General features: G+C 40.3%; 1 protein-coding gene across 2 annotated transcripts in view; it reads left to right on the forward strand.

Annotated features, from left to right (window-relative positions):
* Window positions 1-16,721, forward strand: part of ATRX (ATRX chromatin remodeler) — a 183,272-nt gene that overhangs the window by 77,635 nt on the left and 88,916 nt on the right. For both annotated transcript variants that reach the window (XM_054995798.1, XM_054995799.1), the window contains 4 exons: window positions 2,755-2,830; window positions 10,073-10,203; window positions 10,977-11,156; window positions 12,325-12,418. In XM_054995798.1, coding sequence (XP_054851773.1) covers window positions 2,755-2,830; window positions 10,073-10,203; window positions 10,977-11,156; window positions 12,325-12,418 — 481 coding nt within the window. The remainder of the gene's footprint in view (window positions 1-2,754; window positions 2,831-10,072; window positions 10,204-10,976; window positions 11,157-12,324; window positions 12,419-16,721) is intronic.

Below are 16,721 nucleotides of genomic sequence, written 5' to 3' on the forward strand. Positions count from 1 at the left end.
AGGTTTAGCTGCTTTGAGTTCATTCTACTTTTTTCATTCCTCAGTGAGAGAGAGAGAAAGAGCTGGGGCCCGGCACGGGCTCTGCAGAGGACGCTTAGCTGCTTGGAGTTCATTATGCTTTTTTCCATTCAGTGAGAGAGAGAGAAAGCTGGGGCCCAGCACAGGCTCTGCAGAGGAGGTTTAGCTGCTTTGAATTCATTCTGATTTTTTTCATTCCTCAGTGAGTGAGAGAGCGCAAGCAGAGCTCCTGGGGCCAGGTCTCCAGAGGAGACTAAGCTGCTTTGAGTTCATTCTGTTTTATTTTCGTTGGGGGAGTGGGTAGGTGGGGCTGTGTGTGTATGTATGCTGCTTTGAGTTCATTCTGCATTCTTTTCAGTGTGTGTGTGTTTTGCTTTGAGTTCATTCTGCTTTCATTTCATTCAGGGGTTTCTGTGTATGTGTGTGCTGCTTTGAGTTCATTCTGTTTTATTTTCATTTGGGGGTGGGTGGGGCTGTGTGTGTGCTGCTTTGAGTTCATTCTGTTTTCTTTTCTTGAGAGTGGGTGGGGCTGTGTGTGTGTGTATGTTGCTTTCATTCTTTTATGAAGTTAACATTGTTATGGTTCTGTTATGGTCTGCAGGTTTTGAATGCAGATTGGTTCTGTGTTAGTTAAATATATCAGTTATGGTTATTTGTATTAGTTAAAATATCAGTTATGGTTATTCCAGTTTTATGCTAGGAATGGATAGCTGTGTCCAGGTCACAGAAGGCTTTCATCAATATATTCATCAGCATATAGGTGTTCTTATGACTTAATAGCTGTAACTCAAATGGTTCTCCCCATGCTCAGCTGATTAACATCACTGAAATTGCAGTGAACATATGGGTGTTAAGGAAGTTTTTATGAATATTATTTGTGTGGGACATTGGAATATTTATGAGCATTTCACAATGTCACAACAGCTTAGCCATTGGTAAGATAGAGTTGGTAGGAAACAACAAAAAAAGCCATTTTAAACCAAGTATAACTCTAATGCAGCTAAATTTGAGTATCTAATTTTGAATTGCTCCAGTAAAGCAAAACCCCCCCTGAAAATTTGAAAATTCAATATTCATTAGATTAGGAATTTCGGACTGTGGAATTTTGAGAATTTTTCTACCCTGGTAGAGGGAATCTTAGAATTTAGATTTGTGAGATGGGTTTTGGATTTTTAGAGGCCCCCTCCTTCTTGCATATTTTAAAATATGATTCCAAAGAAATGAAATGTTTGGGAAAGGGAATGGAAAATTTCACTTTCTGTAGAGGATACAGAAAGAAAGAACCCTTTCTCATAATAGTGTAATTTCCCAAGCTTACTAACATTTATCTCGTCGTAATGCATTGTGCTGGGTTCTGGGAAGTGGCACCACTTCCGAGAGTGACGCCACTTCCGGAAGTGACGTCATCACACATTTCCGGGAGCACGTGCTGCATGAGATAATAGAGAGTTCCATCACCTCTTTTCCCAGAAAAAAAGCCCTGCATATTATTATTGATGTAATTCAGTAATTAGGGAAAGGAGGAATTTAGGTGTCATATCTGCCACAGTCAGGGTTTTGTAAAGCATACAGTGACAGTAAAACTTTTATATATCTAAGTTATGAGTGTTACAAGTGTTTGCTGTTAATGCTTAAAGCATCTAAAACCATTTTGGTGTATGGTGAATCTAAGGGCTCAAAGAGTCTATTAATGTATTGGAAGGGGAATAGGTGCCAGAGTCAAGGAAGTCTTCTCTCATTTGCCTCTGTTTATATTTCTTCCTCCCTGTTCCCTCCTCCCCAACATGGAGGGGGAGAGAAGCTAAGGTGAGGATGGGAGACTCCAGCTGGACTACCAGGGTTTGCTACTAGAGGGCCATTCGGCTTCTCCCAGAAGGCTGCATTCATAGCCCTCCTTTTGATTGATTGAAGAGCTGCTTGGTAACCCTAACCATGTGCAAATGAGGCATTGTCAGTAAGAACATTGCCTCTACTATTTTGTTCCTAAAATCTTTTTAAAATGTATAATTCATTACTGAAAACTTGGAGCCATTTAGTATAGGTCCCAAGAGCTAGACTGCTGAAATATTTAACTGTGTGTCTCAGGGAACTAAAAAGCTCATGAATTCGTTCATTTGCTTGCCTCTTTGTCATTCCAGGATGCTGTGTTTATGTGTGTGTGTTTGTATGTTCTGTTCTCCACCTAGTGTCTAAGACACTGTGAACTAGTGTATAAAATCATATGTGTGTAGCCCCTATTTGTATGTCTTACATTCTCTTTTAAAGGAGAAGGGAATATTGTGCAAACCAAGCCTAGATGTATCTGGGTCTGCTGCACAGGAGTGCCTGGTTCACACATTGTTTTATATATTGTGTGGTATAGGGCATGCACATATTTGGTGCCTCATAGTGGGAGGGCAGGCTTCGGCTGAATGAGCATCTGAGCCATTTTCAAGTCTAAGAAGTGGCAGCATAATATCGGATATTGTTATAGTTGCCATATTTGATCAGCTCTTCTGTGTTACTGCAGTAATTGTTTTTAACTTGAAGGTCGTTATGTAAATGGTATTTGCAAACTTTATAACTTCTTATGGGTTTGAGTTTCAATATTTGTAATTATAATTAACAGATAAGGCCTTGGTAATTATAATAGTATTTTTCAAATAAATTTTGTTGCTGAAGATTTGAAGAGATTGGTGATTTTGTATGTAGCATTTGATTGTGCGTACATCAAGGTGTGCCCTTTTTTTCCTCAAGGAGATGAAGGAGAGAATAAATCAGGGACTGTGCCAATGGAAGAGGAGGAAGATGATGACGATGATCCTGAGAATAGGTATGATTCCATCCGTAAGGACTTTAAAAAGATTATAACACACCCTAGGCGTGGGCGCACACGAAACCAACGGAACACCAAGCAGGTTGTAAAAACCAGAAGTGCCTGCCTTGTAAAGACTCGCTCACGGGCTTCCCACAAGTTTGAACGAGAAGCCAGAAAACAAACCCCAAAATCCAGAAAGAAAAGAAAATAAGAAAGTACATATAAGTGTTAACTCACACACCTTGCATAGGGTGTGTTATAAATGCATTACAGCACTGTCTGTTCTATGTTTCCATGTAAAATGTGGGTTTTGTGTAAATTGTATATTCAGTCACATTTTTTAAAAAGGCAATTTGATTCATGAGGCTGCCTTCACATATGGGAAATGCAGAATGGCATCTGTTCAGTATTGTAACAGTCTTCATTTTGGGTCTTGAATAGCATTTTTTGGTATTTTATTTAGTTATGCTGAAAACTGAATTAGAATGTGAAGCAAGCAGTGGGTCAAGCATTTGATGCAATCCACTTTATGTCCCAAATGATTGAACGTTTTTCTCATTTAAAAGTAAATGAACAATGGCATTGATCTCATGGCTGAGTTTGTGTCCATTGCAGCAATTTGCATTTTTATTTGCCTTAATGGGACTGAAGTCACATGTTTAATTTAACATGTGCATAAATGTATTTGGTATTTAAAATTTAATACTAAAATATTGCTGTAGGAAAGAATTTTAGTTTTGCAGGCCTTAAAAATTTCCTGATATGCAAATCCTGTAACCTACATAATTGCCAAACAGAAAACTGGAAAACATAAAAGAGACTGGATTTTGACGTGGCAATTTACAAGACAGAGTACTTATTTTCAGGGCGTCCATGCTTGATGTCTGGTTTTCAGACAGTTTCTTCTTCAGAAACAGCTCCTACAAAACTCAGAATATTCTGAAAACTAAATGTTTTTGAGAATTGATGGTGTGCCATCAGCTTTATGGCGCTAAGAACTATTTCTTACCAATTTAACTTTTTTGTCTGCATAAGAACAGAAACTAAACACATTTTGGTTTGTATCTGAAATAAATGTTAGTACATGCTCTCCTATATGGACCTTGGTACATAAAAATGCTGCTAATCTATCCGTTTCTTGCTCTTCACGTACATTTAAACAAATGTTTATTAGTTTATTTTATCATTGTTAGGGATCGACAGCACAGAATAAGACAACTGTTGGGAAAAATGTATTGTAACTTTTTAGAGTCATCATACTTGACTTCCTTATTTAATTATTATTAGAGTTTTCATAACGTAGCTTGCAGATAAGTTCAGCTAGAAAATTGTTAGATTTTTGGGGGGGGGGATATTATCCATTTCTTAATTCTTGGCTGATGAACCCTGAACAAATATTTTAACCTGAAAGGTAAATTTATTTAGTAAGAATAATTTCCTGGAATTGCTTTAAAGGGGGTGGGAATGGGGAGAAACTGTCAATACTGTTAACACCGGAAAGAATTAATCTACCTCTCTTAAATAGATTTGGTGTTCATCAGCAAATAGTCTTTGTCAGTATAACAGAAGAATATTGGTTGAATTGTATCACACTGTATTAAAGCACTTCATTTTGTACCTGAATTAACAATATGCAAATTAAATTGGTTCAATGAACATATGAGTTGGTTGGAATGACAAGGACTGTATGCAGGGCACCTGCATGTACATGGGAGCTTTTCAAACTACCATTCGTACTGCATCCCTGCAGACTCCTTTCAGATCTGATATAGCAGTGGGCGGGGGAGTATATGCAACTTCGAAATGGGGGAAGGGATCGGCGTTGCCCCTTGTGCATGTGGAAGTGCTTCTGTTGAACACAAGACTATTTGGATCCCTGCCATGATTTATTCATAATTGAGAGGCAGCGAAATACCAGTCCTAAGCTTTCAAGGGCATGTGCTTAAGCTTGCAATGTAGATTTTTGCTTGCTTTTTAGGCAAAAAACAAAACAAACCTTTTCTATGAGGCCAAAGAGTGATGTCAGAGATCTGTAGCGATGTTAAAGTACAGTACCTGCAACTCTCCTTTTCTGAGGATATCTGATTTAAGTATGTTTCCTATTAAAATGTTGAAATCATCTTTGCCAAAGTGCAATATTTTAGTGGTTCATAATATAACAGACAGTGCTGTACCTTATTGTAGTGTGTATTTGTTCTTATTGGTTTGTCTGATCTTTTCAGTAGTACTGTTTAATATGTTTGGAGTTATTTTTGTTCATTAAAATATACAGTGTATTAATGCACAATGCCTTTGAAGTATTTCATGGATGCAATAAATTTTTGTAAAACATGTTTCTCGTCCAAGCATTTAATTTAAGAGATTACGATTTATTTTTTCCCACTAAGATACAGTAGGTAATTACTTATTTTTGTTAATATTATACCCTCTAATGTATCAAATATTCCTAAGGTCCCTTAGTTTAAAGCTAAAATGTGTTTAAACATGATGCAGGCTTTAATATGATGGAAACAGTTAATAAAATGTCCCTAGTTGCCACATGCCTCTAGCCAGTTTAGAAGCTGTAGCAGCCCTGATGATATGCTGCCATATATTTGAAAGGTGGTGGTGAAAGTTGTCTTGTCTTTGGTAGAGTGGATGTGAGTGTTGGAATTGGCAAAATTAATAGAAAAGAGAACTAGAATCTTGGCTTCCGATAAAGGGAATTGCAGACAGGTATCGTTTTGTTTAGTATGAAACAGCAGAAATCCTTCACTTTTCACATTTTTAATAAACACATATTTCATAAATGTAATTATTGTCTTGAAAGTAAATACGAAAAGTGTGATTCAAATAATAAAAATGTTACTTTTTTGTCAAGTATTTTTAGTTTAGTTTCTAAGGCAATCCAAATTAAGATCCTGCCATATTGTGTTGGCTATGTTATCATCTGTTGTTGGCCATACTTGAAATAGATCATCTGAGGCCTTCTGGCTCCAAGGCTCATCCCCCTGGTGGCTTTATTTCCCTTTCCCCAGCTCATAGCATTTCCTCAAACTGATGGTTTCCTCACAAGAGGAAACATTGCATTTACTTTTGAAATAAGGACACTTTGATTATAATTTACGTAAATTAACTCCCATTTTCCTTGAGTGGTCTTAAAATGCAAATTTAAAAAAAAATTATTTCACCAAAAGAAATACGTATTAACAAAATTATAAAATCTAACATACAACCATAATATTCCAAGTGAATAGCATATACACTATCCCATAATAGGGAACTATGACCTTGTCCAATTACCAAATACAAATGTAGGGTCCATTAATCTCAATTCAAACTGTGTTTATAATCAAAGTCAGAGGTTCATTCATGAATATAACAATTTCCTATAGATCGTATTGAGAGGGATAATATTTTGTTCAGCCGTATATTTCAAAACGGGAAGCCGGGTGGGTTCAAAATCAGATTGATAATCTTCATAGTCTGATCATTTCAGATTATCATTTATTTTTTCCATAACAATCTGATCCCAAATTTTCCCATGCCAATCATCTAAAGTTAGCGGGCGGTTATATTTCCACCGAGAAGAAATAATTAATAATAATAATAATAATAACAAGAACTACATCATCAACAACATTCAATTTATATACCGCCCTTCAGGACAACTTAATGCCCACTCAGAGCAGGTTTACAAAGTATGTTGTTATTATCCCCACAACAAACACCCTGTGAGGTGGGTGGGGCTGAGAGAGCTCCTAGAAGCTGTGACTGACCCAAGGTCACCCAGCAGGCTTCAAGTGGAGGAGTGGGGAATCAAACCTTGTTCTCCGGATTAGATTCCTTTACTCTTAACCACTATATCAAACTGGGCAGTTGTTTTTGTTTTGTTATTTTTAAATTTTGCCAATAACGAAGTAGTATCAATTCTGAGGTAAATGGCAGTGTCACTCCTGTAATTTTCCTAATTTGTTCCGCAATTTGTTTCCAGAAAGTATTTATTGTTTTACAGCTCCACCAACTATGGAGGTAATCTCCAGATAAACCGCACTATTTCCAACACTCATTTGGGTTGAAGTGGTTTATTTGATGTAATTGCATTGGGGTAAAGTACCATCTAGTCAACAATTTAAAATACTGAAATCTGATATTGAAAGTTTTCGACTTGCTGTTTGGTAAAGATCAGATTTCTTCCCAGATGTCATCCGGGAGTTCTTTTTTAAGGTCCTTCTGCCATAGATTTTGGTATCCCAATGAGGCTGTGTTATCTAGTGAGGTTAAATTTTGGAGAGGACACCCTTAGGATCATCATCAGTGTCTTTAAGCATGAATTCAAACTCCATCAATTGCTTATTCAAGATTCCTGATTTTTAAAAAAATCTGCAAATAGGTGGTTTATTTGAAGATATTGAAGCCAAGAGATAGGGCATTTTACTATTTGTTCTAGTTGGACTTTTTCAAGTAAATGACCATTGTATGTCAGATCATGTATACGATAAATTCCATCCTGTTTCCATTTTTTAAAATCTTTTTAAAATGCAAGAAGTTGAAAAGTCTTACGTAACTAAATACAAGGTTTTCTTAGTTCTAGGTGGTGACATAGCCCCAAATTAGGTACCTTTTTGCGGTAGGCTTATCGTTGGGTGTAATTAAATGTCTCTTTAAGTGCATGAAATAGGACGGATCACTGGATAAATGTGATGTGTCATATGTAGTCATTACATTTTTATCAGTACCTCCATCATTTTGTGTTTCACCCCTCAGAGAGTGCTTACAATTAGCTTACATGGATGTTGGGTTAGAGATTAGAGATACAAATCAAGGAAATTGGTTTACTAAATAGTTTATTAAGGGGCTTTTAATCTCCCTCCCCAGGTGCCTAAATTGTGAGTTAAAGAACGTATGTAGGGAACCTACTTTTATCATTTATCAGACCTCTGTTTTTCAAGCGGTTGCTGGACCATGGATCAGGGCCTTCGTGCTCCTTGAGACTTGTCTGCAGAGCTCGTGTCGGTGACCTGCTCGGCCGGATGCTGGCAGAGCCGGATGCAGACTCACTGGTGGCTCATTAAGCCTCCTGTCTTTGCTGCCTGCTTGTGGGGGCAGGAAAAGCGAGGTTTGTGAAGCACCTTGCAAGCTGGTGTCCTCCTTTTTTCAGCATGGTGGATTACAAATTGTGCAGGCCTGCCTTAACATTTTTAATTCCATGGTTTTTTAATTCACAATTTTTTAAAAAATAAATAAAATATGCCTGCTTGGTTCAAAAATACCAAAATTCTCAACACTGGATAGGCATCTTTTGAACGATACTTTCTTTGATGCTCAGCATTAGCCCTTATTCCTCATTCTGACTTGCTACGCCTATAAAATAATAATGCAGTATATTTGTCAGGCTTGTGTCTTCCATGTCTGCTTCTACAAATCGGATGCAGCCCAGTGTTGTATGCAGACCTTAGCCCTTTTGGCTTGTTTTGGCATGGTGACATCCCTGTGCCACCCCAAGGGCCTTGTAAGATGTGGGGGAAGGGCATGGGGGAAGTCTCAAAATCTATGGCAGTTTGAGGAACTGTTGTGTTGAAACAGAATCCCTTATCTGCATGTTTGCAATTGCACAAAAATGCTAAATTCTCTTTGCTAAATTATGAGATTGGTTCTTCATATATTGTAATAGCGGCCTCCCCTTTCAGTAGCTTAATTATAAAATAATTCATGCATTTTAGAGTTGTATGGGTTGTTTGACAACTTTTTTGTCCATTTCGGAATAGAATACTTTCAAAAAGTGTTCAGGAAAATGTGTTCTCATGTACTGTTTCAAGAGAATATTGGGAGACACTTGTAAGATTCCTCCTAATTCTTAGCTCCAGTTTCAATTATATAAATGTCTAGGACATGTGCCAGCAGTTGGGACTCCTTGAAAACCATAACCACTAGCAGTATATACTTATAGAATGTCCATGAGACATTTAACGTGTGTGCATGATGTTCTTTCAAAATGGTGAACATTGGAAGGGCAGACCAGAAAATCATATCCAAAATGTTACTTCTAGGGCTGAGCTAGTTTTATTCTGTTGTGCGCAATAGATATGTGACAGCTTGAGACAGACAGGAGGTGTGCTTTCTACCATAAGCTTGGATCGGGAAGAGCGGTTTTCCTCCTTGCTTCCCGCATCCACCAGTGCATGTATGTCCACCCACTAAGGGGCAGAGGAGGGGTGGGTGGGTTCTTCACTTCTTGACATAGCATAAGGTCTCTTCTGGAAAAGAAGATTGCAATAAGTGACCGTTTCTGAATCCTGATAGCTCATGCTGCCATGACTTTAAGAACGTGGCAGTCCAGTTCATTGTAAATGAGTACTCAGCTCTCTTGGGAGCAGGTTGGTCCATTGCCTGCTGTATCATAGGCATGATTACCCTGAGGAAGGTTTAGGTTAGGACATAGAAACTAGCAAGTTGCATACTTTCCCAAATATTCATAGAATAATTTCTCACCTAAATGTAAATCAGTAAATCAGCATTTGCCTGGACACCTGTAGAATTCAGCATACTATTTGAATCTGCATTTTGTTCCTTGAATCTCTTGCTACTGTAATAAGTAATGATAAACATTCAGATTTTTTTTTTACATTGCACAGTATGGGTAGGCCACTGCTACTTTACTTTTTTTGATCTAAGCCTGTGAGAGAAGGCCAGTGTGCCAGTGACATTTAAGTGCCTAAAGGCTGTGGCCTGGATGGCCAGAGGGGCTCTGTGCCTCCCCCCCCCCCCCCAGCATCCCCAGCAACTTGAAAACTGATGTGAGGTTGCTAAAGAGGCTTATAATAGCAGTTGAGATGTGCACTGATGTTCTCTCCTGAAGTCGTACCTATAGCCTATGGTGCTGCTTCTCCCTTGAAAAATAAATCTACTCCTTGTTCCATGTTTGGGAGACCGCTGGGATGGATGTGAGATTCTAGTATGCAGCTAAATGTATACTTAGGATGATGAGACACAGGGGGACGCTTCAGGAAAGCAAACAAAGCACTGCCAGATTGAAGGGCTACACCTGCAACAGAGATGCTGTAGAATTCTTGAGTTCTTACTACCTTATTCTCCCTTAAACTGGCTTACGCACCAAGGTGCACTTCTGTTAGTATTTTTTGTTTCCATCCATTTAATCTTGCTCAGTTTTAAACTATGAGGACTTAGCATTATCCAACTATACAACAGCATTCATCATTTACTGATTTCTATTGTTGAACCGATAGAATACATCCCTTTTTTTGTCTTGCTTCAAAGAATTGCCAAGAAAATGCTTTTAGAAGAAATCAAAGCCAATCTTTCCTCCGAGGAAGATGTTTCATCTGATGAAGAGTCTGATGATGGGAAAAAGAAGACAGGAAAGCCAAGCGAAAACCAGGCTGACAACGGTAAGCACCAGATAGCAACACAGTTCTCTGAATCTTCCGTAATGTCAAAAAAATGTGTGCTTAGTTATAGTCAAATCAACAGTACGTGTACTACAGAATCTGTAACATGCCTATATATTGGACCCAAATGGTTGTTAGTGATGAATGCACACTGCACCTGCACACTGTCACCATACCTCTTTACAATTAAATTGTGAAATTCAAAGCCAATGGATGTAGTAATGACCACAAGCATATATGGCTTTAAAAGAGGGTTAGGCGGAGTCATGGCAGAGAGGTCCAACAGCTAATAGCCATGGTGAGCAAAAGGAACCTCTGAATTCAGAAAATATCTGATATCTCTGAAAGTGGGGGGCAGCATTAGGAGAGGGCCTTGACCTCTATTTCCCATTTGTTGGCCCTCCAGGGAAAGTGGCTGGCCGTTGTGTGAAATAGTATGATAGACTACGTGGACGATTGGCCTGATCTAGCATGGTCCTGCTTATATTCTTACATAATTTTAGTGGCACTGACTCTTTCGTAACAGTCCTTAATATCCTATGACTTCCCCTAAAGTTACATTTGAATTCTTACCACCAGCATAATATCAACATGTTAAAAGTAGGTGAAATGCATTTGTTCAGTGGCTGTTGGGTTTCCTTATGTCAGACACGATGCAACTGTTACAGTGTCAGGTTACGTTGACACACCTCCCTGTGGTACCCTGATGTAAATTATTTCTCCAGCTGACTGAGAGTGGCCTTGTACTGTCTTTTTCTCCTCCTCTGTAACAGAAGAGAATGAACAGGAAGACGACTCTAGCTCTGATTCAGATGTTGAAGAGACTAAGAAATCTAAATACAAGCACAGATTACTGAGACATAAGCTGACAATGAGTGATGGAGAATCTGAAGAAGAGAAAAAGGAAAAATCTAAAGAGGGGAAAGAAGTGAAACGCAGAAATAGAAGAAAAGGTACTAAATTTGAAGTGTGTGGACAAGCAACACATTATGCAGCAGTTAACTTTGCCAGTTGGCAGTGGATGCATTGGGATTTGAAGAGAGTTCCCCCAGCAAATTTGGTTGTCTGTCTGTGCTTGGTGACCAAATGAAATTAGACTCTACACACAGAGCCATAGCGGCATTGTAGAATAGTGAGTCCGAGATCTTTATCATTTTTCATTTTCCAAATCCTTATGAAGATCTTAATACAGAGTTGCTGATTGAGACAGCTTTTTTGCTTGCTTCCTCTTAAGCATCACTTGCTGCTTTTCTTGTACTTTTCTTTTTAAAGCCCTAAATCTAATAGTAAAGCGGCTGGTGAAAAATGAAAACTGAGCAGTGGGGCCACTCATATGCCAAGTAAAGGGTCTCTAGCTACTCCAGGGATTCCTGAAGTTTGAGGAAAGAGAGTGTGATGTAAATTAACCCCTCAAATGGCCTGAATATGGCACAGAAGGGAAGGCATGTTGAAAATGGCTGAGTGTCCTTATAAAGGGAGAGGAAAGGGGGGGGGGCACAGGAGTTGAATCCTGGAAGGGGAAATTTTGAGGAGTGGTGTTAGATTTTCAAATTGCTCCCCAGTTCCTTGCAGGACTCAGGGTTGTTTGACTGTATCAACGAGGTTCTAAAGAATGAATGCATTGGGGCTTTCTTAACCAGCAGTATGATAAACTGTATTTCACAATCAACTTGTGATATGTTACAGGTTTTGTGTAGAGAAAAGGTGTCAACATTCTTACTGGGCATCTGCAAACTCTTCAGTGTGATCAGCTTGGTGGATACCTGTTGTTAGAGGGCTTGTTTGAACACAGATAGATTGAACAGTGCTGGGATTTGCTTCCAGATTTTTAGATCGCCGCTTTTCCTATATGTACAAATTATCATATCTTTATGCAAAATTTAACTCTTCATATTGAATTAGAACAATTAGTTTTTAATCTGTATTTTCAAGCAGTTTCTGATTGCTACTGTCTGTCTAGGCACATTATTAAAAGTACCTATACTGCCAGCAGGTGGCATTGTTCTCCTTTCTCTTGGTGTTAGCGCTATGCTGCCTTTTTCTAGCTTTGAAGAAGCTGATAAATATTAGGCATCTGTTTGAACTTGTTCTACAATTTTGATAGTCCTTTTTTTGTTAAAGTGAGCAGTGAGGATTCGGATAATTCAGAAGCAAATGAATCTGGAGTCAGTGAAGAAGTCAGTGAATCGGAAGATGACCAGCGTCCTAGAACAAGGTATAAAATGTTTGGTTGAAGTGTTGGCGTTCCCAGGTTTTTTTAAAGGTGAGAATCTTGTTTTGTGGAGGGCATGTATAGGAAGCTGTAGAGAATAGAGAAATGTGTAAGGGAGGATATGGAGCATAAATATGAATCTGCAGAGAAAAGGAAAGGAATCTGGTTTGATTGTCCCAAGAATCTTTAAGGAACATGCCATACAGGTAGCTGCTTCTATTCCTGAAAGTCACGTGCATCCAGAACTCTTACTACTGGCCTGGAACACTCTTCCACTACACATGGAGAGGTTTTCCACTTTCTGTCCTCCCTGCCCCCAAACTCTTCTGTTGGGTCTCCTGATCATCCAGGAGAATTACTATTCCCCCCACCCCCTTGAATTCGCTTTGTGTTCACACATCAGGACCTTTGTGGGGCCAATACAGAGTACTGGAGTACAAATTAGAGATGTACACTAAAAAAATTGGTATTTTTCAGGTTCATATATAGGGAAGGCCATAAATACTGGTATTCTCGATATTCGGGTCCAAAAACTTTTTCCCCAGGAATGGGGGAACCTTTAGGAGGGGGCTGGGAGGCATTTTTGAAGCAAACTACACCAAAATTGTTGCAAAGTGAGAGCTGGTTGTTCTCCCTCTGAGGCGGAGGACATCTTGGGTGATTCCCACCATCCAATCAGGGAGGCAGGAACTAACTTTCTTCCTCTTCCTGTCTAGCCTGTGGGACCACCCTCTCTTCAGTTCTGTTCCTGCCTCCAGGGAGAGCAGTTCTGCAGCAGACTAGCTCTGCTGCCTTTTTTCTCTCTATCTCTTGTTTATCTTTCTTCTTCCTCAAATCATTCTTTACCTTACTCCTTACTTGCTTCATTACCTTACTCTCCTCCCATTTCCTCTTCTTTTACTCCTCTTGCCAAAGAAAGAAAAGAAGAGGACGAGATGGTCTCTAGAGAGTCATCGGACTCTGAGGAAAGCTTCATGGAGGAGAATTTGGGCTGTTCCCACGGAGAGCCATCCTTCCGGTGGCGGGAACAGGCCCAGCCAGCACCAGCATGCCTCTGAGGCTGTATGGGTTCCCTGGCAAGGAGAATATGGGCTGTTCCCATGGAGTGCCATCCTACCGCTGGCGGGAACAGGCCCAGCCGGCACCAACATGCCTCTGAGGCTGTATGGGTTCCCCGGCAAGGAAATGGCCTTGGAAGAGACGCAGGCCTCTCAACAGCCCCATCTTCCACAGAGGGAGCTTGTTAAAACAGCGCGCCTCAGCCAGCCAGCTGAGAACAGCGCCACCTGGCGGAGCTCAATTTTGGCGGGAAACAACGCAACGCACTTGCCAATCTCCTGGCAGGAGAGACTCGGCTGAAACATAATCCAGACACCCGGAGCTCCAGCTGACAAGCCAGGAGGGCCACGTAAGTGTTCCCCCGAGCGTGTTATACCTCCAGAATTCCTGTCAGCAATTAGACTGGCTGTGAGGGAGAAAATCCTGTTACTTTACCAGTCAGAAGCACCTTGGCCCTATAAAGATTCCAGGAATCTCCTCAGCCCTGGCTCCATGTGAATGTGCCCATGCCAATCTCCTGCCTGGAGATTTTACAGCAGGCCTTTCCCCTTTGGATTTAGCCCTGCTTTTACAACAGGATCTAGCCCTGCCTTTCCCTGTCAGATGGGTAATGTATAAAGGGCGCAATTTTGCCGGTGTCTTTGAACCTTTTAACTCTTAAGACTAACCAGGAGAGAGGAAATAGTGGTGTGGTGTCTACCTCCTCCTCCCTCCATGAGTAAGGCTGTAGCTCTGTGGAAGAGCTTCTGCTTTGTATGCAAAAGATCCAGGTTTGTTCCCCATTAACTCCAGTTTAAGAGTTTAGGTAGATGAGGAGAAAAACCTCTTTCTGAGACCCTGGTGACCTGCTGCCAGTCTGAGGAGATAACACTGACCGATGGTCTGAGTCAGAATAAGGCAGTTTGTAACGTTTATAAGTCAGGGATCCCCACGGAGCAGGGGAATCACCCTCAGATGGAGTTTGTAATGTCAGGGAGAAGGATGAATTCCTTCAGATGTGGAAAAGGAAGAAATATCCCTACCAGAACAGTCAGCCCAGCTGTCAGAATCTGAGGTCTACCAGTATTTACACCTAAGACATTCTCAGCCTTATAGCTGTAAAAATTAGCCTTGGGGGAGTAGGACCCTTAGACTGGGAATACTAAATCCAGCCCAGGGAAACGAGTCACTTCCTCGTGAAGGTTCCTCAGAAAAGGTCCTCCCATTTCCAGAATATTTGTGGAGAAGGTTCAAGGCTGAGTGTTCTACACCATAAGTCAATTAATAATCCCCAAACTTGGTCCCCCCCCCCAAAAAAACACCCCTGTACTTACTACCTTTTTTTGCTATGAGTTGTTGCAGGTACCTGCGACGGAACCCCCAGTGGCTACTCTTCAGTCATCTGGGCTCTGGTCAGAAGATGGGTAAGGATCAGTCAGAGACCACTTAGACAAGAAGAGAGAGGCCATGCTAACAAGAGCTCACAAGGCCGTGACCATGACTATTAAGGCTACAGCTATTGTCTCTATTGCCTCAAGAGTGTCAGGAGTATGGATCTGGAAACTGATCCAACTCCTCCTGTACAACAATAGCTGCCCTTACAGAAATGTAAGGGCCAATACCTTCAAGACAGACATCATCCTGGATACATTTACCTTTTTCTTCTAGGATTATGGTCTTGACAGCAGTGACAAGCTGGCACGCTTGAGTAAGAGCATGGCCAGCAGATTCACACTCTAAAAATATCATCCTGGCTTACCTCTTTCAGAGAGACAAGCTATTTGGGGGTGCCCTGGGAAAGATCTAGATTGAGACCTAGGACAGAAGAATGTGTTGCCAAAAACACTCAAACAATCTGAGAGGAGATCCATTGGACCTCAGCCTTTTATTCATAACACACACTACTAAGGTCCAGACAAGATTCCAAATGGCCATCCTGAGGTTAATCTAGGCAACCCTTTAATAAGGGTGTGTGTGTCTTTTTAAGACCACACTTGTAGTATAGCGGTTAAATAACTGAACAGTGATGCAGTACTCTGCAGGTTTACTTCTCATTGCTGCCATGAACTTGCCATATGGTCTTGGATAAACCAGTCCTCTCAGTCCCAGCTCTCCAGCTGTATTGTGGGGATAATGCTTACCTTTTCCCAAGATCAAACAGACAGTTCTCCACACGGGGAAAGAGATCAACCTTAATACCCAGATCTCTAAGACAGAACTTGCTAGCTGTCCCGTGAGAGGCCAACTACTCTTTACCATCAAGCTTAGGTTGACAAGCAGGCAGGCCTTACACATAGTCTCACAAGGCTATTCCATACAATTTGAAAGCTGCCCTCCAGAAAGGGGTCTACTCAATCTTCTTCTCAGTCCCTAAAAAGAATAGGGACTGGAGGGTGTTATTAGACCTCAAGTTTTTTGAACAAGTTTATCAAATTATATCACTTCTGAATGGAGACTCTGTGCTCAGTTGCAGTGACTAATCAATCAGAAGAACACATGACATCTACAGATCTCACAGAGACATACCTCCATGTACCAATTCTGACAGCCCATCAAAATTATCTAAGATTTTATGTTTTTTATTATAATAATAATAATAATAATAATAATAATAATAATAATAATAATTGGCAGTTCTGAGCCATCCTGTTTTGGCCTGTCCGTCACACCAAGAGTATTTACAAAATTCATGATCAACCTCATCATATGTTTCAGAGACAGGGGGTATTCATGTTCACTTGTACCCAGATGATCTCCTGATCGGTTCAAGAGAAAATCTCACCACAACACTCAATTCACCATTCAGTTCCTACAAGCTTGAACACCTGGGTTAGATCACAGTCACCAAAAGGGTTTTTTCTATCCCTCACCAAAGAAAAGGTCAGGAAGACCAAACTGCTGACTGAGACTGTCATCAGAGTGCAAAATCACTTCTCACAACACTACTGAAACTGATGGGTTTGCTAGTTGCTACCTACAATGCAATACCTTTGGGGTCGTCTATAGGCAAGACCACTTCAGACCTTACTTAGATCTGATTAACAACAGATCATGGAGAAGACAGATCTTCCCATTCAGATACCACTTCAGCTCAAAACCCATCTGAGCTAAGGTCACCAACCCAATACAAAGCAAAAGATTCATGATCCTTCAAGAACAACAAATATTTACAGGTGTAAGAATCAGGTTAGGCATGCCTTCCTATCAATGACGTAGAAAGGGGGGCAATTTGTCTGGCCCTTTTCCAGTTCAGAGCTCTGTATGGACA

This window comes from Eublepharis macularius, chromosome 13, assembly GCF_028583425.1.
Source record: "Eublepharis macularius isolate TG4126 chromosome 13, MPM_Emac_v1.0, whole genome shotgun sequence".
NCBI classification, from domain to species: Eukaryota; Metazoa; Chordata; class Lepidosauria; order Squamata; family Eublepharidae; genus Eublepharis; species Eublepharis macularius.